Source organism: Bombina bombina, chromosome 2 (genome assembly GCF_027579735.1).
Source record: "Bombina bombina isolate aBomBom1 chromosome 2, aBomBom1.pri, whole genome shotgun sequence".
Taxonomy (NCBI): Eukaryota; Metazoa; Chordata; class Amphibia; order Anura; family Bombinatoridae; genus Bombina; species Bombina bombina.
The window spans coordinates 302,270,119-302,295,011 of NC_069500.1; the positions used below are offsets into that span (position 1 = coordinate 302,270,119).

Below are 24,893 nucleotides of genomic sequence, written 5' to 3' on the forward strand. Positions count from 1 at the left end.
GGAACTTTGTTCCAATGTTAATCACTTGCTACCAGTAAGCATGTTTATTTCTACACAAACAATTCTGTTAACATTTCCAAAGAATAGAAAGAGACAAAGATAACACTACAACAGCAAGCACACTACATAGTTGATAAAGTCTACAAAGTAATATGTAGTGTGCCCCTTAAAAGTGTTTCTTCACAGAACTTTTGCATTCATATATTTTTAAACATTTATTTGAATTCACTTTATTTTATTGGTAACTAAACTATACCGAGTCATAATATTTTCACAATAAAAGAAATCCTATTCAAAAAGTGTTTTACGTAAATAAACTTTGCAATAAGCTCGCGTCACATTATCTGTTTTAACCATTACAGAGATAAAATCTAATTATTTTAAGTACATTTACAGTTTTGTAAACATAGTAACATAGATGACGTTGCAAAAAGACAGAAGTCATCCAATCGAGTTCAACCTATATAAATATTAATATACTAACAAAAAAAGTTCCAGTTGAGCTTAAATTTATCCCATTAAAAAAGGTGACCCATTTAAAGGGACAGTCTAGTATAAATTAAACTGTCATTTTTCAGATAGGACTTTTAATTTTAATCAACTTTTATCATCAAATTTGCTTTTTTCTCTTGGTATTCTTAGTTTAAACTAAACATAGGTAGGCTCATATGCTAATTTCTAAGCCTTTGAGGGCTGCCTCTTATCACAGGCTTTTTAAATCTCTTTTCAAGACAAAGAGACAGAAAGTACACGTGGGCCATATAGATAACACTGTGTTCAGGCACAGGGGGTTATTTAAGATTTAGCACAAAACAATGCTAAATTTAAGACAATAGATAATAAAAAGTCAGTCATGTGATCAGGGGGCTGGAAGAAGGTTCCTAGATACAAGGTAATAACAGAGGTAAAAAGTATATTAATATAACTGTGTTGGTTATGCAAAACTGGGGAATGGGTAATAAAGGGATTTGCTATCTTTTAAAACAATAAAAATTCTATGGTAGACTGTCCCTTTAAAGGGACACTCGGGTTAAATTACATTTTCATGATTCAGATACAGCATGTCATTTTAAACAACTTTCCAATTTACTTCCATTAAAAAAAATGTGCACAGTCTTTTATATTTACAATTTTTGAGTCACCAGATCCTACTGAGCATGTGCAAGAATTCACAGACTATACGTATATGCATTTGTGATTGGCTGATTGCTATCACATGGTACAAGGGGAGTGGAAATATACATAACTGAAATTTGTTATAAAAAAAACTACTACTCATTTGAAGTTCAGACTAACTGCTATTGCATTGTCCTGTTATCTTGCATTTGTTGATTATGCTAATCTAATGTGTTGACTGGTCCTTTAACATAAACATTCATACCTGAATTCTGTTTCTAGCTAGAAATGTATCTAAACCATTTTAAATCTATCTAAGGTAATGGCATTTATTACCTCCACAGGTAATGAGTTCCACAATTTGATTGCTCTTACAGAGAAAAAACATTTTACGTTGCAGGAGATTCAATTTCCTTTCCTTCATGCTTAAATTGTGACCTCTTGCCACAAACAATTTCCTTGGAATAAACAGAGCTTCCGCCAACTATGTATATATGCCCTAAATATATTTATATAAAGTAATTATGTCACCTCCAAAGCACCTTTTTTTCTAGAGAACACACACAGTGTTTGGCTAACCTCTCTTTGTAGTCTAAATTCTCCATTCCCCTTATTAGCTTTGTGGCCCTTCTCTGAGCTGTTTCCAAGTCTGCAATGTTTTTTTTTTTGATCAGTCCCCAGAACTGCACTCCATACTCAAGGTGAGATCTTACCAGGGATTTATATAGTGACACAATTATGCTTTCTTCCCTTGCATCAATGCCTTTTTTAATACATGCTAGTATCTAATTAGTCTTAGAAGCCACTGCCCTGCATTTTACACCCATGTTTAGCTTGTTATCTATTACTACTCCCAAATCCATTTCCATCTCTGTTTAGCTAAGTCTAGTCTCATTTAAATAATAGATTGCCAGTTTATTTCTACTTCCAAAATGTAGAACCTTGCATTTTCCAGTTTTAAATCTCATTTTCCATTAACCTGCCATAAAAAGTAGGCTTGGCTACCTACTAGTTTTTTCATATAAAAGAAGTCAATTATGCTAAAGGGACAGTCAACACCAGAATTTTAGTTGTTTTAAAAGATAGATAACCCCTTTATTACCCATTCCCCAGTTTTGCATAAACAACACTGTTAAATTAATATACTTTTTACCTCTGTGATTACCTTTTATCTAAACTTCTGCTAACTGCCCCCTGATCACATGACATTTTATTTATTATCTATTAACTTTCATTTTAGCCAATTAGTGCAGTGTCTTCAACAATCCACGGGCGTAATCACAATGTTATCTATTAGGTTTACATGAACTAGTTCTCCCCTTTTGTGAAAAGCAAATAAAAAAGCATGTGATAATTGACGGACTTCAAGGGCTTAGTAATTATCATATGAGCCTTGCTAGGTTTAGCTTTCAACTAAGAATACCAAGAGAACAAAGCAAAATTGTTGATGAAAGCAAATTGGAAAGTTTTTTAAAATGACATGAAAGTTTTTTTTGGACTTGACTGTCCCTTTACGTATAACACAATGAATGCATAACTTGCAATTTGCTGCTTCCTCTGTACGAAGAAAACTACTAAACATCTGTTTAAAGCAACATGTTACTTCATAACAAAACATTATTATTACTACAACAATACTTAGATGCAACAATAATAACACTAATAATAAAATTGTTTGGGAAAAACACACACACACACACACACACACACACACACACACATATATAAATATATATATAGTCACTTGCATATGAATCCAGGGAATCCATATGAAAACAGTATTTTATAAGATTTCTATTCAAAAGGAAACTGGGAATGATTTACTTTGAACTGAAAATCCCAGTGTGTGTTTAGCAACCATAATAAAAACACAGAATCCTTAGTTTGACATAGTGCATTAACAGACGTGTAAAGGCAGGTAAAATACTCATTACGGGAGATTACTAACACATTTAACAGAAAACACCTCATGCCAATGCACTACATTATCTGCTTTTTATAGCCCATTTTTAACACTTGAAGCATGTCTGTTCTGCTGCTGTTAATTAAATGATTCAGTCGGACAAACTTGGCATTTTCTCAAGGAAATGGTTTTAATTGCTCCATATATTTCTACCAAACACCACCATGTGTGCAGATACTAAATTATGATAAAAGCACAAACACTGAAAACAGAATGCAATAATATGCTTCACAATACAATTCCTAAAGAGAATAGGACATAAAAAAATAATAAAAAAAAATGCCAAAATAAAAGAATACATTTTAAAATGTTATAACTTCCAGGGAATTAATTATTGTTTATAAAATGGTACCTAAGGCTCCGTTTCTGATAAATGAACATTTCCACAACTTTATTGGTAGAGAGGGAGACATCGCTTTAAAATGTCAGCAGGGTTTTTTTCCTTTGAAACGTAATAATTAAAAAACAAGCACTCTGCATTAAATATCCCCAATATGTTGTTTTGCTTACATTAAAGGGACACTAAACCCAATTTTTTTTCTTTTGTGATTCAGATAGAGCATGCAATTTTAAGCAACATTCTAATTTACTCCTATTATCAATTTTTCTTCATTCTCTTGCTATCTATATTTTTGGTTCATCTCCTGGGTAGCGCTTGCCGATTGGTAGCTAAATGTATCAACCAATCGGCAAACACCACCCAGGTTCTGAACCAAAAATGGGCGAGCTTCTAACCTTACATTTCTGCTTTTTCAAATATAGATAGCAAGAGAATGAAGAAAAATTGATAATAGGAGTAAATTAGAAAGTTGCTTAAAATTGCATGCTCTATCTGAATCATTAAAGAAAAATTATGGGTATAAAAAACATTATATCCCCACTTAGTGATATGCAAACCAAAAAATTACTTTTGTGATTCAGACAGAGAAGACGAATATAAAAAATAAATTTACTTCTATTATCAAATTTGCTTTGTTCCCATAATACTCTGTGTTGAAGAGATACCTAGGTAGGCATCTGGAGCACTACATGGCAGGAAATAGTGCTGCCATTTAGTGCTCTTGCAAATGTATAACTGCTGCCATAAAGTGCTCCAGAAATGGGCCGGCTTCTAAGCATACGTCCCTGGTTTTCAACAAAGACACAAAGAACAAAGAAAAATGGTAACAGAAGTAAATTAGAAAGCTGTTTAAAAATCTCATGCTCTGTCCACATCATGAAATACAATTTTTGGGTTTCATATCCTTTTAAGAGCTATGAACTTCATTCTACCCTCTCATAAACTCAAGACCCATAAAACAACAAAATGATTGTTTCAAAGAAAGCTTTCAGGAAATACTTTAGGCTTGTAACCATATGTAACTTGACCTATGAAAACATACACCCTACTAATTCATAATGCCTTTGTATTGTTAGCTATTCACCTGTGGGTAAAAAAAAACTGGGATATAACTAACGTGTTTCTTTATCTCCCAGAAGGAAAAGAGCAAATAAAAACACATTGTGACAGGTTGAGTAACAAGTCTCATTCCATAGTAACCACCTACAGAGTATTAATATTTCCAAGGACAGATCTCTGACAAAAGCAGGTATTGGATTTAGTGCAGGCCAAGGGAGCATTTAAATATAATGTTTTATCTTGCAGCACAGCTCCTCAAGCCCTAAAGCTTCCAAGTTCCTTATGCTGTAAATAGATAGCTAAAGCTCTGCTCAGATCGCTCATTCGCATCAGAATCCCCCTGGCCCACATACAGACGCATTTTAATTAGCGGCAAACAACTCATTTACATAACTTCAAACAGCGTGATTGGCTTTGCACAGATGAAGTTGAATAGGCACAACAGCAGCTAACATCTATGTTAATCAGTATTCATATATCCAATTCAATACTGGAAAGCTTGACAATAAAAAAAATGGAAGGGGTAGTCATTAGCAGGGCTACTGAGACACTGCACCTTGTTGGATTTTAAATGAGATATTAAACCAATGAGATAAAAGCGAGCAACTGAAACAAAACACTATTTTATTAGAGAATAATAAGCATACTAAGAAAGGCCAGGTGGGACAGAGGCTCTCTCCAGCCTCATTTATAAGCCCAGGAAATCTGAGTACACAAAGCCATGTGTGCCACAAATGCTAAAGCTGAAATGTCATGGAAACTCTCTTATGCATCTGTGAATCATTTAAACAAAATATTTCTCATGCCAATGCACTTTAAAGATGAAATACATCAAAAGAATGAAAAACCCAAATCACCAGATAATATTGCATATGAACTAAATAACTGAAATTCCTTCCAAGCAGGAAAAAAAATGAATTCAAGGAAAATGTAAAATGTGTGTTTCTTTCTTGAATTTCTTATTTTTATTTTTTTAAACTATAATGTATCATCTTATCACCTTCAAGAAAAATGTATTTAACAAAAATAGTTTGAATAACAAAAAGAAAAAATTCCACTAGAAATTCCACTGGTGCGTTGTTGTCTCATGAACAGAATCGTGTAACTGAAAAAATTAAAACCGGTCTATTTAAAAACACATGACGGCATAAATGCAGTTTTCCAACATAACCGTGAGCAATTTACTCACAATTGTTTTCCTTATAAATGTCTTTTGTAGCCGGGTTTTTTTTCCTTCTTTTAAATTAAGTCACTAATAATAGGATTGTGAAGAGAAAACAAAGATTCTTACCTTTAAAGGGCCACTAAACCCAAAATCTTTCTTTCATGATTCAGATAGAACATACAAATTTAAACAACATTACAATTTACTTCTATTATTTATTTTGCTTAATTTTTTAGATATCCTTATTTGAAGAAAAAGCAATGCACATGGGTGAGCCAATCACATGAGGCTTCTATGTGCAGCAACCAATCAGCAGCTACTGAGCATATCTAGATATGCTTTTCAGCAAAGAATATCAAGAGAATAAAACAAATTAGATAATAGAAGTAAATTAGAAAGCTGTTTAAAAATGAATTATCTTTCTAAATCATGAAAGAAAAAATGTGGGTATCATGGCCCTTTAACTGCCTATTAATTTATCTTCAATAATATAAAAGAAAAAAAAAAAAAAAAAGACCATTGTGAAATGGCAAAAAAAAAAACTACACACATACATGTGACAACATAAATTAATAAATAAAGTGCAAAACAATATGGCAGTGATATCACTCATGGAACATCTCTACAACTATGGAACAAATTCATGTAGCCTCAACCCAACATCACTAATTACAGTCAATAGAGAATGCGCATTAGCTTAAATATTTAATTGACAAGATACTTTTGATGACAAAGAACAATGACAAATTTGCTTGCAGACCAACTGTAAACAGGGATGTTCTAGCAAACAAGGCCTGCCAAATTAATTCACTGAAGGTCACAATTTTAGTTATTCACTGTGAATGACTCCTCTTGGGGAGTTAGCCTGATTAACAACTACTTTTCACCACACCACATATATATATATATATAATTTAATTATTTTTTTATTATTATTATTCCTTGGGGGGGGGGCAAACAAAAATAATTTGCCTTCTTAACATTTTAGCTAAACAAAAGCAATATTTGGGATAGTAAATTTATGCTGTAAGCCGTCTCATTCTTATCCATCACTCAAGGCATTAAAATCAAATCTATATTTATTTTCCCATTTGTAAGTGCTTACAAAATCACTATACTTCAATTGTATCTGAGAAGCTACTACAAGGAACAAAAACATTTTTCTTTATGTCTATTTAAATAGTTATATTAATGTGCTAAGCTCTTCCCATATCCCTGCTCTGCACATAATAGATTTCATTATTAATGAAAAATGGTGATTAAGATAAATAAATATTGTAGATTTTAAAAAAAATACTCTGCAAATATAAATAGCAAAACAAGACAATTTTTTAATAAATATTCAGACACATTTCTTTAAGCAATGTTACCTTAGAAGTATGAATATATCAAAATTATCTGCAATGGCTGGCTCCATTCACAATAGAGCAACCACTCCACTGCCATATGTGACCCATTAAAGATTTAATAGTATGGGAAAGAGATTGAAATGCTAAGAAGTAATTAATTCCAATAAAACTGTACCTTCTTCAGTTTCATGCCAGACAATTCCTTCCAAATTGACACTGGTACCAGGTTCACAGGGTCCAAGGCATTCTGGTTCTGTGACTACTCCAACATCACATGTATTTACACCCACTGAACGAGTTCGTACCAAAAGTTGCTCCACTGGTGCTGCAATAGTTGATGAAGATGGAGGAAAGTATGATGGCAGTATCTGAGGTGAGATACTGCTGGAAACTGGTGGTGGAGGAGCAGGAACTGTAAACAGGGGATCAACCTGGAAAAACAGAAAAGCTCATTAAAAGATTCCAGCTACCAAATATTTAGACACACGTCTTACATGGGACTATAAAAAAAGGTCTCTAAAAATCTGAGAGAAAAAAAAATAAAAAAAATAAAAAATATATATATATATATATATATATATATATATATATATATATATATATATATATATATTAGTGCAATGTGCACCTCTCAGACTCTATTAAGTCTAGTAAAGCAGTGCACACCATGCTTTAGAAAGTCCTTGTTTCGATAACCGATATCTGCGGATGCATTTTTGGCCCCTGAACCTGTATAATGACTACTTATTGTGACACACAGAAGGTCTTTCACCAGCACTGGCAGTACATGTGCAGGGGGCAAAGGCACGTCCCCAGCACATACTGAAGTGTGCCTCTGGTTGGCATTCTAGAGGTGTGGAAAGGAGGAAATAGTTTTTAAAAAAAAAAATACTACAAAAAGAGTTAAAAACTTTAGAAAAAAAATTAATTAATAATTTTATGTCCCTTTAACCTCTTGGTGTGGTCAGCACAGTGGGTTCTTTATTTTAAACTAAAGCTTTTTTTGTTTCTGGAAGGGAAGATGAATGCAAAGGAGTTCCATGCTACTGAGGGTTATATCAGAATGTATTTAATATTACAAGGTTTGGGGATTTTTTTACTTTTTTTATTTATTTATTTATTTATATATCAGCTTACACTTGCATAAACAAAACGTAAAAAAACATTTTTCCTTTATCGCTTACTTAAATTACAAGTGTATCAATGTCTAGTCTACCAACTGAGCTTCGGGAGCATCTATATTATGGACAAGCTATCCATAAAAATGTTCTTCCTATTAATTTAAAAAAAAAATAATGAATTTCATGTTACTAGATTTAAAATAAAAAAAAATAAAAGGTTAAGTATTCTTCTTTCATATTATGCTTTTAAGATTCATTTTTATGGTGCCCCCAATGTCTGGCAGATGCTTAAACATAAAAAGTCAGTCACTCTATAAGATGTCAAATGACATCAAAACATTTTTTAATTTCCAAACGTTTTTTATATTCATACATCAAGTAAATGACTAACGTGTTTTGTTTGTTTAAACTTATGTTAAACCACTGTCAAGATTCTAACTATTTATTTAAACTAACAATTTATAATAAAAATGCAAATGTATATGTCCTGCCACACTGCTCCCATTACTCATATATATATAACAATCTCAATTCTTGACATAGAAAAGGCAAGAAAAACACAGAAAATAAATATTTAAAAATGAATGTCATGTAGCCTTTTCTACATCGATTACATATAATTCATAACTAATTAAAAAAGCGTAATCATTAAACATCGGTTGACTGTTAGTGTAAGGTAAGTTTGATTTATAGAACCCCCTCCCCCATCTAAAAGCTTTAAGATTCTGTCACACTCCTAATCTACACATTCACCATACTCTGTGGGTGGCCATCTTTAAATGAACTCTCTGGAGGGCTGTAAGACAGTGACCCACAATTTATTGAAATTCAATTCCCTAAAGAACACATTATTAAAGTTTGACCAACAGATGATGGAAAAGCTGGTGTAAGGTTAATGTTTATTTAAAGAAAACCTGCAAAAAACTAAAAAAATAACCATTTAAATGTACCTGTATTACTATAAAATGACCATTAAATACTGTATATTTGAACAATCAACCAATTAGCATCATATAAATACAATAGCACTAAGCATTTGATTTTGTCTGACAAATTTAAAAAATTCCTTTTAATGCCATACTCCTGTACCATGTGACAGCTATTAGCAAATTACAGAGTCAAATAGACACAATTGTGCACATGCTCAGTAGGAGCTGGGCCTCAGAATGTGTGTGTATACAAAAAAACTGCACTATTTGAAAATGGAAGTACATTGGATTTTTTTTTTATTGCATGCTATATCTAAATCACAAAAGTTAAAATTTTAACTTGTGATCTTTCAAAGAAAAAAAAATAAAATTATATTATATACATAAACAAACACACTATTCAAGTAAATAGAAGAAATTTGCCCCCTCCCCCCCCAAAAAAAATGAAAGTACAGTCAACCATTATACTGAGATTGTAAAACAAATTTTGTAATATCACCACGTTATCAGATGTGTTACTACAAAAGGATTATGTCGGGGAAAAAATTATTCACATACAGCAGTTCTTTTTTCAAGTGCACAAACTCTTCTTCCAACAATGTGGAATGAGAGAATAGAGCTTCTCATTACACAGCTGAAGCATTCAGCTGTATCAGCTTGTTGTTTAGCAGAGCTCAAACACTCTTATCTCCTTAGTGTGTATTTCAGAAAAATCACAGCATTGCTCGTTTGATTGAACAAAAGTGCAAGATTCATTCAGTTTCCAACGGTAGAATGGCTCCATTTCCAGCTTTCAAACTAGCAATAGCATTTGCATAACTGTGTTTTGTATCATCTTTCATTATTTGTTAATTACCTGAAAGAGAAGTCGACAGCATTTAAATTTGTCACATAAGTAGTTCTCACTCTATGGTGCTTGTAGTTATGACTTTTTGAATGTATCTTGCTGTAGAGAAGAACTTAACTGGCAAAAAGATTCAGCTTTAGCACAGCATAGTGTGGACAATTTCATGGGGCCAATTTGACAGAATTCTAAATCCTTACTTTCAGCTATTGCCTTTATTCTTATGGTCACCCAGCATACGGATGAGCTAGCCATACCGTCTTGTGCATGCAAGCAAATTATTATATATAGGGATGCTTGCAGAGGAATGGAGGAACTTGGTTCCATGGATTTATCAAGGGCTGGACAATCACAGACCTTTTTCCTAGCTAATAAAATATTTAGAGTTTCATCTTAAATTAATATTTGTTTGAACATTTCTGAGCTATCATTTTCTCATGGGATAAGCCCTTAAAGGGACAGTACACTGTAAAATAGTTTTTCCATAAATGTATTTTAAATGACTTGTTATTCCAACTGCAGAGTATAAAATATTTGAGAAATTGCATTTTCGGGTTTATTTGTGTATCTGAAGTAGCTGGTTTTGTGCTTTGAAACCACAGCCTATTACAATGGGTTGAGCTTCAGGTAATATCAGATCTCATTATGTTATCACTTTCATGTACACAGACTTGCTTCCTTATCTTATATTTGTCTGGAACACCAAAGCTCAATACATAGAGAGAACAATGGAAAATTATCATTGTATTACTTAACTATCATGCCCCCCACTGAGGGTGCAATCTCTTCTGCTGGCTGTGTTTACTTAGACTTGTCAATAGCATATACGCCAGTATCAAAACTTTCAGTATAGGTTGGGAAACCACAAGCTAAATCAGCTATTTCAAATGCTGAAATATGAGTAAAGGAGCTACTTGCAACCAATTTAATACACTCTAGCAGGTAAAAAGGATCATTGGGAATAATTTAAAGGGGAGAAAGTTTTTGGGTGAACTGTCCCTTTAATGAAAAAAATATATTGGACACAGGTACTAGAGCTTTTCCATATGGATTCTCTCAAATTAAGGAAACATTCCAGAAATAACACCACCCTTACTTGGATATTTTTCATTGACAGCATGAGCCATACACTTAAAGGGCCATAATACTCAAATGTTTAAACACTTGAAAGTGATGCAGCATAGCTGTAAAAAGCTGACTAGAAAATATCTCCTGAACATCTCTACGTAAAAAAGAAAGATATTTTACCTCAAAAGTTCCTCAGTAGCCACCTCCCATTGTAAAGGATTTCTAAGCAGCATTTTAGTGTGTCTGTCCTGGGACAGCTGAAAGGATGAGCCTCGTGAACTCTCATATTATTTCACCAATCAGGTAAAGGAAGCTTACTATGAAATCTCATGAGAGTTAAGTCAAATCTCATGAGATCACAGTAAGAGTTCATGACCTTAGCACTGCTGATGCTGATTGGCTGCTGTTCATTTCTTCATTTTTTTTTACCTGCAGCTGGGAGCAGCCGAGTATAACTTTCACACAGAACTTACACTTTGCTCAGGTGATATTTTCCTGTCAGCTTTTTACAGTTATACTGCATCAGTTTCAAGTGATGTAGCATATGAGTATTATGTCCCTTTAAAGTTTACTGGCAATGACAGCAAATATCAATTGGGTGACAACTTTACACATACTGAACTAATTCTTAAAAGGGACAATATACTGTAAAATTGTTTTTCCCTTAATGTGTTGACAATTACTTTTTTTACCCGTTGCAGAGTATAAAATGTATGAGAAGTTGCTTTTAAGATTTGTGTATACGAATTAGCCGATTTTGTGTTTTGAAGCCACAACCTAATAAAATGGGTTGAGCTTGTAGGTATAATCCGATCTCATTACTTTATTCCACTGTGCATATATAACTGCTTCTTTATCTTATATCTGTCCATAAACCAATCACCAATACGTGGAGAGAACAATGAAAAATTAACATTGTATTACCTTATCTATTCTATATCCCACTGGGAGTACAATGTCTTCTGCTGGCTGTGTTTACACAGCTTATTTATAGCTTGGCCCGAAGGCCAAAAACTTTCAGAATAGGTGGCGATACCACAGGCTAATTCAACCATTTCAAATGCCAATATAAGTGTAAAGGAAATATTTGTAAAACATTTAATACAATCCAGCAGGTAAAGTGGATTATTGGGAACAAATTTAAGGGGAGAAATGTTTTGAGTAAACTATCTCTTTAACTATACAAGCTTGCAATAAAATGCTGATAAAGAATGCAACAAAACCGTGACTTATCTCTATCAGTACCATGTGTTGTAGAGGATCCTTTTTCACTAAACTACAAAACAAAGAAACTACAAAACACTTTTAACCACATAATGTATTCAGGTCACAAAAGCATTGCTGAGATGGAAATCAAAGAAACTCCATAGAGGAATGTCAAATGTAAATAACAGCGTTTGATGTGTTAAAGAAAATGTTATTTTTGCTCTTCCACTTGACTTTTAATTTTTTTTTAAACTTATTTTAGAATTACTGTAAACTCTACAGGGCCACTCATTTTGTAAATTTTCATTTACTGGACTAAGATAAAAAGCATACAGAGACATTAAATAAAAAAATCATGCATGTGAAAGAAAATAATTATTTTTTTTGCATTAAAGTTAAAGCAGTTTAAATTAATTACTTATGTAAACAACTCATCCATATAGACAGTTCAAAAACTAAAAATAAATCATAGCAATTAAGCAAATACTACAACTTTTTTTAAATTATTTGAGATACTCCTCTATGCAACAATCAACTTTTTTTTTATCATGTAGTGATTTAACACTGCCATTATCTAATAACATTTTGTATCCATGCCAGATATGTGTGTATAGATAGAGATATAGTGTGTGTGTGTATATATATATATATATATATATATATATATATATATATATATATATATATATATATATATATATATATATATATACACACACACACACATATACTATATACATACTCTCTCTATAGATTATATATATATATATATATATATATATATATATATATATATATATATATATATATATATATATATATATTATACACACACATACACACACATACACACATTAAAGAATACTTTACAATGAAAACCGTGTACAAGACTTCTTTATAAATGTATTAATAGAAACAATGGCGTTGTGTAGACTATTTGCAAAAAGCAATGATATTAGAGCAAAGAGAAAAAGAACATGAATGAAACTGTCAACAGTGAAAAATACAAGTACAACAGCTGGTGGTGTCAGCATGTCAAACCAAAGAAAGTTCATCTAAACTAAAATAAAAAATAAATCCATTTGCAGGGTCTCACTGCTAATTTAACTTGATGATTGCCAGGTGTGCATAGCTGCTGATTTTGATAAACGTGCCTGCTTAACAAGCAATCACACTGGTTAAAGGGACATGAAACCCAAAGGTTCTCTTTCAGGATTCAGAAAAAGTATACAATTTTAAACAACTTTCCAATTTACTTTAATTATTTAATTTGCTTATCTTGTTATCTTTTGCTGAAAAGTTTATCTAGGCAAGCTCAGGAGCAGCAAAGAACCTAGGTTCAAGCTGCTGATTGGTGGAGGCATTCCAAGTCACTTATTTTAACCCCTTACAAGTATTAGTAAGCTCTGCATCTTCACACTGGGCTCCACCATCTTGGAGCTTCTATTTGTTATGTAACTTTTAAACTGTGCAAAAAAAAAAACAAACTTCAAAAATGTAACGTTTCTGCTCTCTGTTATGAAAGCTAAACTGAAGTGAAAAAAGGTACAGCTGTGAAAGTGCACTGCTCCGATCACAAGATGATACAAGATGGCGGGCCCAGTATAAAATGCAGAGCTTTCCCAGCTGGATTATGTAATGCGATAAAATAAGAGAATGACTATAGAGAGAGGTACAGGAATGAACACAATAGCATGCGGAGTAGTAACCCCCCTACTGTAGTTGTACTCAGCTGTTTCACGTCCTTTTAATGTTTTGTTTAGTCATTTAACTCACACTTATTTCCAAACATAATTACAACTTAAATGAACCTGTAACATTTGCTTATAACTAAAATGTATTGGTTTTCATTTAAAAGGGACATAAAAACCCAATTTATTTTATGTATTTAGATAGAGCACTGGTTTTAAACCTGTCATCAGGCCTTCCTAACAGGCCAGATTTACAGGATTACTTTGGGTGTGAGCAGGTAAAATCACTATGTTTACTAATTAGCCGATTATTGCACCCGAGATTCAGTTAAAATATCCTCAAAATCTGGCCGTTAGGGAGGCGTGAGGACAGGTTTGAAAACAAGAGAGATAGAGCAAACTATTTCAAACAACTTTCCAGTTTACTTCTATTATCAAATTTGCTTCATTCTCTCGCCATCCTTTGTTGACAGAGCAGCAATGCACTACTGAGAGATAGCAGAACACATCAGCTGAGCCACTGACAACAGGCATATATATGCAGTCAACATTCCGCTAGCTCCCAGTAGTGCATTCTCGGCTCTGGAGTCTATCCAGGTATGCACTTAAAAGGATACAAAGAGAACAAAGCAAATTAGATCACAGAAGTAAAATGGAAATGTATTTAAAATGTCATGCTCTTTTTGAATCAAAGTTGAATTTTTACTTTACTGTCCCTTTAACACAATAAATTGCAAAAATTAGATTTTTTTTTTTTTTTTTTTACCATATCAAAATTTAAGGAAAATTTTAAATACATAGTATAACTAGTAAAATATGCAAGTCAAGAAATAAAACAAAGCCATATATTTTCTCTTTCAAGATTTCATTGTCTCAACACATTTTAGATTCCGATCTTGTAGCATTACATAAATTAAAAATGATAACAAACATAGTAATTATTCATAAGAATATTATATGTCTAATAATCCATTTACAAACCAAATATTTATTAAGAAATGCAAAGGATTTTTCTGATAAGAAATGGCTACAAGGTAAAAAGTTATAAGAAATCACAGAATTTTCTAAAGAAGGATACTGCTTGATCGAAACTGACAGAATCATAAAGTGCCTCTGGCTTGTTTTATCAAAGTACGTAGACATGCAGAAAACTCTTTGAAGAAATGATACTGCAGTTAAGCAAGTACGATTAGAAGCAAAGCGGATTTTGCTGCAGGATAATAATACTGCTTTCTAATTATTAGTAGTAGTAAGAAAACAGATATGTGAACACATCAAGTATGGGACACGTCCAAAAGCCCTTGAGATCGAGTCGATTAACAGCCAATCCTTGGTTTTACAAGTTTGCATCATAAAGAATATGAATACAAGGAGAGGTAACAAAGCCTTGCCAGAGCAATTTAACCACTAAAGTCAAGGCAACAAATAAATCAGCGACAGACTTTTTTTGCCTCATCAATCTACTATATGCTTCCTGAGCTTGTTTGTATATATAGAAAATGGCTTGAGTATGCTTATTGTGATTCATATACCTTGATTTTACATGTGATATATATACAAAATATTAATATTCTGTCTTTGATGTAAGTTTAGTAGTATGTATTTATTGGGGTATACATTTGTTTCCATCTTTTAAATAGACAGGAATAGGCAGTGGACATCTGCATTTGTTTTTGGACGAATGCACATTCATCACAAAATTAGGATTTTAAATTTTTGTAAACGAAAATCCAAATGAATGAACCAACTGAAATTAAAGAAAAATGACTGATGAAATTAGTCAGTATTCATTAGATTCCTTAAATCAGGGCTCGACAAACCCAGGAGCCTGGGAGCCACTGGCACCTAGAATTTTACCCCTGGCTCCTAACTTTTTGTGTTATTCTCCATATATCTATATACAAATCCAACTGCCTGGCTCCTACAAAATATGCCTGGCTCCTAAATATTCTTACTGGCTCCTAATTTTTGAACATATTCGTCAAGCACTCCCTTAAATAACGCACTGAAGAGCAAGCAAACCCGATCCTCCTCTTGTCAGAGCCCCAGCTGCGCTAACAGGAGGCTTAGCGCGCTCAGCACCCAGGACCTGCACTAAAGTAAGCGCAAGACCTAGGACTTGAGAGCGGCAAGCCAAGGGATCTAGCAAGAAGAGGATCAGGCTAGCTCGCTCTCCAGTGCGTTAAATTAAGTATTTTTAGCTACCAGTAAACTTTTCACCTGTGTCTTGGAAACATTTACATTTCTATAATAAAAATGAATGTAAATGTTTAATGAAAATTAAATTTTTGTTTTGTTTAAACCAAACAAAAAACAAATAGTACAGGCAATGAATATTGGGTGAAACACATTTCCTTGAATATATAAGACAAAAATTTAATCCAAAACTAAAATTTTCTGGTCTGCACATGTCTAATGGGCAGTACTCAGTCTGGAATAAGTGGAACGTATATTGTGGTGGCTTTATTAAAGGGACAGTACACTGTAAAATTGTTTTTCCATTAATGTATTTTAAATTACTTGTTATACCAACTGCAGAGTATAAAATATTTGAGAAATTCCATTTTCATGCTTATTTGTGTATATGAAGTAGCTGATTTTGTGCTTTGAAACCACAGCCTATTACAATGGGTTGAACTTAAAGGTGATATCAGATCTCATTATGTTCTAAGTTTGTGTAAACAGACTTGCTTCCTTATCTTTTATTTGGCTGGAACACCAAAGCTCAATATATAGAGAGAACAATGGAAAATTATCATTTTATTACTTAACTATCCTGCATCCCACTGAGAGTTTAATCTCTTCTGCTGGCTGTGTATACTTAGGCTATTCAATAGCCTATACTCCAGTATTAATTTGTTCAGTGTAGGTGGCGATACCACAGGCTAAATTAGCTATTTCAAATGCTGAAATAGGAGTAAAGGAGCTACTAGTAACCAATTTAATACACTCTAGCAGGTTAAAAGGATCATTGGGAATAATTTAAAGGGGAGAACATTTTTGGGTGAACTGTCCCTTTAAATAAATCTATTAAGTGCATGAATTAAAAAACAAAATCACATTCATTGAAAGATGACATAAATTAAAAGGACATTAGACTGAAAATAAAAGGATTCAAAGCTAACAATAATGTCTCTTAGCACAACAGATACTTAAAGGGCCACTAAACCCAAAATCTTTCTTTCATGATTCAGATAGAGAATAGAAATTTAAACAACATTACAATTTACTTCCAAAATTTATTTTGCTTCATTTTGTAAATATCCTTATTTGAAGAAAAAACAATGCACATGGTGAGCCAATCACACAATGCTTCTATGTGCAGCAACCAATCAGCAGCTAGTGAGCATATCTAGATATGCTTTTCATCAAAGAATTTCAAGAGAATAAAACAAATGAGATAATAAGTAAAATTAGAAAGATGTTTAAAATTGCATTCTCTTTCTAAATCATAAAAGAAAATGTGGGTGGCATGTACCTTTAAGTGACAATTATTTATTGGTTTCTCAGGACAAGTATAACAAGTATTGGTGGAGAAAAACAACAAAAATAAAGTATAAAATACTTTGTGTGAAATGTTTCTGTGAAAAGTATGTACTAGCTGTACAATAGGTACATGGACTACATACAGTCGGCAAGTAACCTTTGTTTTGTTTGATATGTTTGCTTTGTGGTGAGAGCACCATAGCTTCCTCCCATTAAAGCAGGTCACACAAATGAAAGTAAAAAAGAAAAGCAGTGTAAATTGACAAAAAAAATAAAAAAAATAATGTAGCGGTAAATATTATATATATATATATATATATATATGTAAATATATATATATATATATATATATATATATATATATATATATATATATATATATATACACATACATACATACATACACACAAACAATATATATATATACACACACATTACATATATATATATATATATATATATATATATATATATATATATATATACACACATACATACATACACACATTATATATATACACACACAGACATACATACACACACACACACATATACACATATTCCAAACCACCAAACACAGCACCATGAGAATAATATTTCTATTTATTTACATTAGAGGGCTTGTTACGTACATGAAATATTTCAAAGATTGCAAACTATCCCAGACGCAGTGTCTGCAAAAACTTCAGCATCTCTTTAGAATAAAAATTATAATTATTAATTAAACTAACAAAAATAATGACATTTATCATTGGAAATCCACAACCTACATCATCTCTTAAAAGGAACAGAAAAAAACTGTAATACAACATTGTTAAATTGTGTAGTTTAAAAAAAAAAAAAAAAAAAAACACCAAAAACTCCTCATTCCTTTTTCTCGGAATCTGAGAATTGGAAGTACATAATGCACACTTCACAAACCTATCCTCCTATCTCTCTAAAACTGGCTTCAGTAGGGATGACTGCAAAACAATAACGCTTTCGTTTACATATCTTTTCTACAACCAATAAAACAGATAAAGCAGGTAATAAAACAACTATTTTAAATGTCAAAATAAAAGGTAAATGAGCATTTTGTAAACACACCCCAGTTGGTAAAATGGAAAATTGAGAAAACATTATGGGGGGGGGGGGGGAGAATCACAGTTCACTATCAGCTTAAAGTGCCTTAAAACAGGTTGAGATATGTGCATATTCTAAAATGGCTAATTAATTTAAAATAGTTTGCATAAAAAAATGTTTAAAAATTGCTGGCAAGTATTTAAAATTTCAACTGAGTTCCCAGCTTCTAGGCATGCTCCAGCAGATAATCCCTATTCACTGTTGCATTTTACCAAAAGAACAATAAACATAGATACAGTCATAAAAGGAATTGTGTTGGGGGAATTAGAGCTTTACAATTCAGAAACTAAAAATAAAGGGTTAATGGCGAGGCACCACAGTATAAATTTGCAGGTAAAGTAATTAAAGTACATATTATATTATTTTGTCTCTATCCCAACTTGTTTTATGTCCCTTTAAATGTTGCGTCTAAGACCTTGTTTGTCATTATTTATTTTACAAATAAATTATGTATCAACAACAAATCTTGTTCTAGTGGGAATCAATATCAACTATGTCTTTAGAAATGGATAATACACTTCATAATACCCCCCATTATTTTAGCAAACAATTAGTACACATGGTAATATCAGATAATGCTTCTGTATTGCTCAAACTGGAAAGGAAATTATAGTAATTGATAATATATCTCAAATAAAAAAACTGATTTAACTACAGAATTTTTTTACAGTCTTAACATACACTGTATGACAAATTCTGTTCTTCTAAGCTCTCTCTTGCATCTATTCTCAAATGTACTTCTTGTACCAGAAAAGTAAAAATAAATAAACCTTACTTTACAAGCGTCTCTTTATCCATCTAGCTTTATAGTTCATACAAGACAGTGTTCTCCCCAGGGCCTTTTAATGGAAATACCACCTGGCTCATTTTACTGACCACCCTGCTAAAATCTAAACCAATATTAAAAATGGACATTATACACTAGATTTTTCTTTTCATAAATGTTTTGAAGATAATCCATTTATATAGCTCATCTGGGAGTATTTTTGTAAAAATGTATAGTTATTCTTATTTTTAAATAACAGTGAGCTGATTTTAGGACTCCTAACCAAGCCCCAAACTTTTAGATGTATGCTGATGTATACAGACTTCAGACTGCTTCCGTTTGTATAATGTTTCTTTTCATATGTAGGGGAAGGGGGGAGGTTCTGCTCTCAGAAATTTTCAATGGGTGTCCCTGGCTAATCTCATCAACAGTGCTAAATTTGGAGCTTCTAAGTAAGTTTTTAAAAGGTTTTATACTGGATTTTTAGATCAGTATCTGTGCATATTCTTCTTTAAAGTAGTGTCTATTACATGCAGTTAAATGGAAATTGGTGTACACTGCCCCTTTAAGTTGAAATTAGTAAATTATTAATTTTTAAAATGTTTGTTGCACAAATTACAATTGCAATAATGTGTGTTTAATTAATTTGTGGATAGCTTAACATTTATAGTTATCAGAAAATATCACAATATTGCAAAGTATTACATTGACCACACCCACATTTTTCTGTGGAAAACACTACAAAAATCTTGGCAAGGCTCCTTATCTATTTTGATCTTACTGGTACTGGGAAGATAGTTATATTGTGTTTGGTCATCAATGTTCTTGCAAAAAAATTGTGGATTTTTGTTTAAAAGAAAGAGAAACAACAGATTGTTGTTGTGACAACAAAACAGCAGTGAGATCTGAATTATCAATGCAATGCAAAATGGATTGGAGGATAAATGTCTTCAACAATCACCAATCTGTAGTCAGTTTGCAAAAAACTTTAAAAAAAAAAAATGCTACAGTATTTCTTATTTATAAGATTACTTTTATTATACTACCTGCCCTGTTTCTCTTTGTGTTAAATACATTTATTCTGTGGTTACCTTAGAATGGTTTCACCCTACATCTATTGTTCCAGGTAATTTTATTCAAAACTCACTGTCTGGAGGTAAATATTTTTTGGCTATGTTTTTACTAACAATCATTGAGCCCCAAGGTAAATTGCAAACCTAAGTGCACCCACCATCTTGCCAACATTTGTGTATATAAATACACAGATATTTAGGTTTATTTTTTTCCCAAAGAAGAAAACTTGCATGATTAAGGGCTGTATGTAGCTCAAAACACCACTGTTTTGTGGAGAGGATAACCCAATAAAGAGGCTTATTGCATGGCGCTGATATAATTATTTATTTGCACTTTATAATTTGGGTAAGCAGACACTCCTATGCAATGTGTATTGTTTAGACTTGTGAATTTAATGCTGTCCTGCTTCAATTTGTAATTTAGCTTTTTTTTTACAATTCATAGATAAGGTGAAGTCATAACCATATATAATTGTATACCACATTTAGTCTAATTTCCATTCTTTTCAATAATTCTCCAGTGTCATACTCACTAACGCTCAGTCACATGAGATTGCAAATCATCACATGAAATATTGCCCTTACAGTTTTCTCTGTTAATAGCAGTAACTGCTATGTACAGAACCCATGTACTCCTGATTATTACATTCAACAGAAAGAAACACAGCAGGATATTATCCCAGTAGTAGAGATACTTTTTCCTTTTATAGGACAATATATATAATACCTTCTAATGCTCCCTCTCTAGCTCTACTCCGATTTCTGATTTTTCTATACTAGACTCCAATATGTAGTTCATTCTCCACATTCAATTGATTTATTCATCCTGCTATAACCACTTATGCAATATTTCCAAAATGCATCCGTTCCTGAGTGCTGCCATCACTAAGCAACTAATCCACTCCCTGGTAATTTTTCGACTTGACTACTCCAATAACCTACTACCTGGCCTTCCTTTGTCCTGTCTCTTCTGCCTTCAATCCATCCTAAATGCCTCTGCCAGGCTAATCCACTTTTCCTGTTGCGTTGTATCTGCTGCACCTCTCTGTGAGTCCCTTCACTGGCTCCCCATTCACAGCAGAATCAAAAATCTCACCCTGACCTACAAAGCCCTTACTAATGCTGCTCCCACTACCTATCCTTAATAATCAACACATATACTTTGGCCCATCCCCTAGGGTCCTTGCATCTTCTATCATCACCTCTTCCCATGCTTGACTAAAGGACTTCTCTCATGCAGCACCAACCCACTGGAAAGCACTTCCTCCTGCTGTCAGACTTTCCCCTAATCTGTCTTTTTTTAAATGCTCCCTAAAAGACATTTTTGTTCTAGGAAGCTTACCACCAAACTCGGTAACAATTGAATGCCATTTACCTAATAATTGCCTTAATCTAACTCTATATTAACATAATTCTCACCCTTGCAGTCCTCACCCTCGTACACTTCTAGATTGTAAATTCCCACGGGAATAGGGCACTCAATTCCTCCTGTTTTTGATTGACACATTTTGTCGTATCTTTGAAAGAACTGTATCATTATATCAATTGCATCCACCCCAGACAGTGCTGGGACATTTGTTGGCTCTTTATAAGTACAATCTAATAATAATAATAATAATAATAATAATAATTTTCTGGATTACCTTGGATGAGAGCATGTAAAATAACCATGTTTACTAATAAAATGATTATTTCACCAGCACATATATCCTCAAAATCTGGCCTGTTAGGGAGGTCTGAGGACAGGTTTGAAAATCAGTGCTATAGATAGAGATAGATAAATAGATGAGAAAGATTGAGACAGTCAGGGAGAAAACACTAAAGACACATTAGAAGTATTAAAAATGCATCAAATTCAACATTTGTGCCTAAACACAGACAAAAAAAAAACCCTAAATGATTCCCTTGCTATCTATGCTCACATCTCCCTGAACAGACTAAATTGCAGTACTTAGTGAGTGTTTTGTTTGTTCAGACACACAAAGCAATTTTTTTTCTCACATTTTTGTTTTAATTCAGACAGTTAAACAAAAGAGGCAAGTCCTTCTGCCAACAACTGGTGTGCAATTGCTGGGAGTAACCAGGCTTATCTAGTTCCACTCAGACAGAATAAGCAAATGTACTCCATTCCCTGCCCCCATCCTTTTGTTATTCTACGACACCCAGAAGGCTTAGAAGTAGGGTCCTCACAAACCATTACTCCTGATTCTCTTCTGCAGGGAGGGAGCAATGCCACAACAGTGACAAAATCTAAAGCCAGACATTTATTTCCTGTACCTCAGCGCCTTATTCTTTAACCTCTTTGTCCCTAACAGTTGGCAACCAACTAGGTCTTAATCTATAAACAAATGATTTGCTCTACAATTAAACTATTCATTTTCTCTCTTTTTTTTCCCCCTCTCTCTTTCTTGTTGTAGGTGCTTGGCAGTCATCCAATCTGCAGACTCATAGGTTTTCTATTATTTAGTACTCATGATGGTTAAAAGGCAATAAGCTCATTTAGAGTTTATAAAACTGTAATCCGTCAACAAAAGCATTAAATGCTTCTCAGAAGCACCACGGCTTTTGCCTGCAGAATTAATAATGGGGGGAAAAAAAGTAAAAAACAGGAACTGTGCTTGCTCTGTTGAAGTACTCAGAGTCACTCTGTCAATTACAGCAAAATGACAAATACACTTATTGTACTTGAATTGTAAAATTCTGTTAGTTATTGTTGCAGAGCATACAGAAACAATACTATTGAAAGGAAAATAATCCACTCAGTTAGCAAGCAAAATAATTTTCAATAAGTTTAAAAAAATGCATTGGCACATTTTGAAAGAGATCAAACAGATGGAATTGAAGCACTATTCTTTCTACCACTGTGATTCTTTACACTTTGCAACAAAATATCTGTTATTTACTTTACACTATGCTTGAAATATAATAATGTGTAATTTAAAGATTTTAAAGAATACTTTTTGTACAATCCAATGTTTCCTCCAAACACTTGCAAAGATTTTTCCCTTATATACATTCCCTAGTTTCAGCTCAGTTTGATTTATAAAGAGTGCTTACAAAATACAGATAGTAATAATTTCAAAACATGTTAATAAAAAGGTCTTACTCTTGAAATGAGAGAATATAAAAAATTCACTGGTCATATTTTTTATATTTGTATGTATATTATAGTCATAGTTGTAAATATACAGTATATATCAGCTGTTAATCACTGCTTTGCAAAATATCTACATATATATAATAATAAATTGATTCCTGTACTGATCAAACAATCAATGTGTAGAATGTTGAAGGATGAGAGTTTCTGTTCCTGCAAGATTAACTCCAGTAATTATATATATATATATATATATATATATATATATATATATATATATATATATATATATATATATATATATATATATATATATATATATATATATACACATATACATATACACACATACATACACACTGCAATAATAATAACACTTAGACTGCAAATTATACCCCAAAAGGGTTATGTTTTTAAAAAAGCTTAGACATTCCTTATCTGAGATATATAAGCAGTAATGTCTATTTTAGGTTTCAAATGTCAGCACACATCTATGTGCAATTTATTTTATAACTTATTGGTACTTAGCCACCTCAAATCCAATTTGTTGCAATGAAATTCTTCAAAACCTCTTCAAGGTTGTTATTGCTGATGACATCAATCATGTAAGCCCCAGACTACAGCGCTAAGCTCTACTACAGATTTACACCTGCAAATTTAGCTACTGCTTTAGTGCAGATAAAATTAATGCACGGCCCTGAACATAATATGATTCACACTGCAATTAAACTCCCAACAGCTTTTCATGCCAATCATGTTAGTTTGCATACCACCATTTCTAATGTATAATATGAGAAGGAGAGACAGCTACACTCATTTAACTGCTTGGATACCACAGACAAACAAATTGCGTTAAAAAAAAATCTAGTGAATTCTCACTGGATGTAAAGGTTTAATAAGAAAATTATCCAATGTGTCAGAACATTTTATTATTATTATTATTATTATTATTATTATTATACTACTGTTTACCACTACCTTACCACTACCTATGTATTTATCACAAGCAACGTGTTTAAAGATACAGGCAGAGTGAGAGCACACTGCAGATCCTAAACTCAACACAGTTGGTGATTGGTGGCTAGGCACATATGCTGCCCCTGAATTCTAAGATACAGACCAGTAGTTAATGCCCTCAAGAGTGGTCTTTAAAAAGGGACAGTATGCACCAATTGTCATATAATTGCATGTAATAGACACTAATATAAATGTGAATATGCACAGACACTGATATAAAAATCCAGTAGAATACATTTTAAAGACTTACTTAGAAGACCCCAGTTTAGCACTGTTGGTGAGATGATGATGAGACACACGTTGAAAGGGGTTAGGAAAGCAGGAAGAGCAGATACTTCCCCCTCCCCTGCATATGAAAAGACCCATTATACAAACAAAAAAAATAGAAATCTGTAGACTTCATTCTACACTTGATATTTTAAAGCTTGGTTATAAGTCTGAAAATCAGCACAATGTTATATAAAATAAGCAAGACTATACA

General features: G+C 32.7%; 1 protein-coding gene across 4 annotated transcripts in view; it reads right to left on the bottom strand.

The window, feature by feature from the left end:
- The window catches only part of ZNF608 (zinc finger protein 608), a 70,296-nt gene that overhangs the window by 28,663 nt on the left and 16,740 nt on the right, over positions 1–24,893 (bottom strand). For all 4 annotated transcript variants that reach the window (XM_053701618.1, XM_053701620.1, XM_053701617.1 and 1 more), the window contains exon 3: positions 7,168–7,423. In XM_053701618.1, coding sequence (XP_053557593.1) covers positions 7,168–7,423 — 256 coding nt within the window. The remainder of the gene's footprint in view (positions 1–7,167; positions 7,424–24,893) is intronic.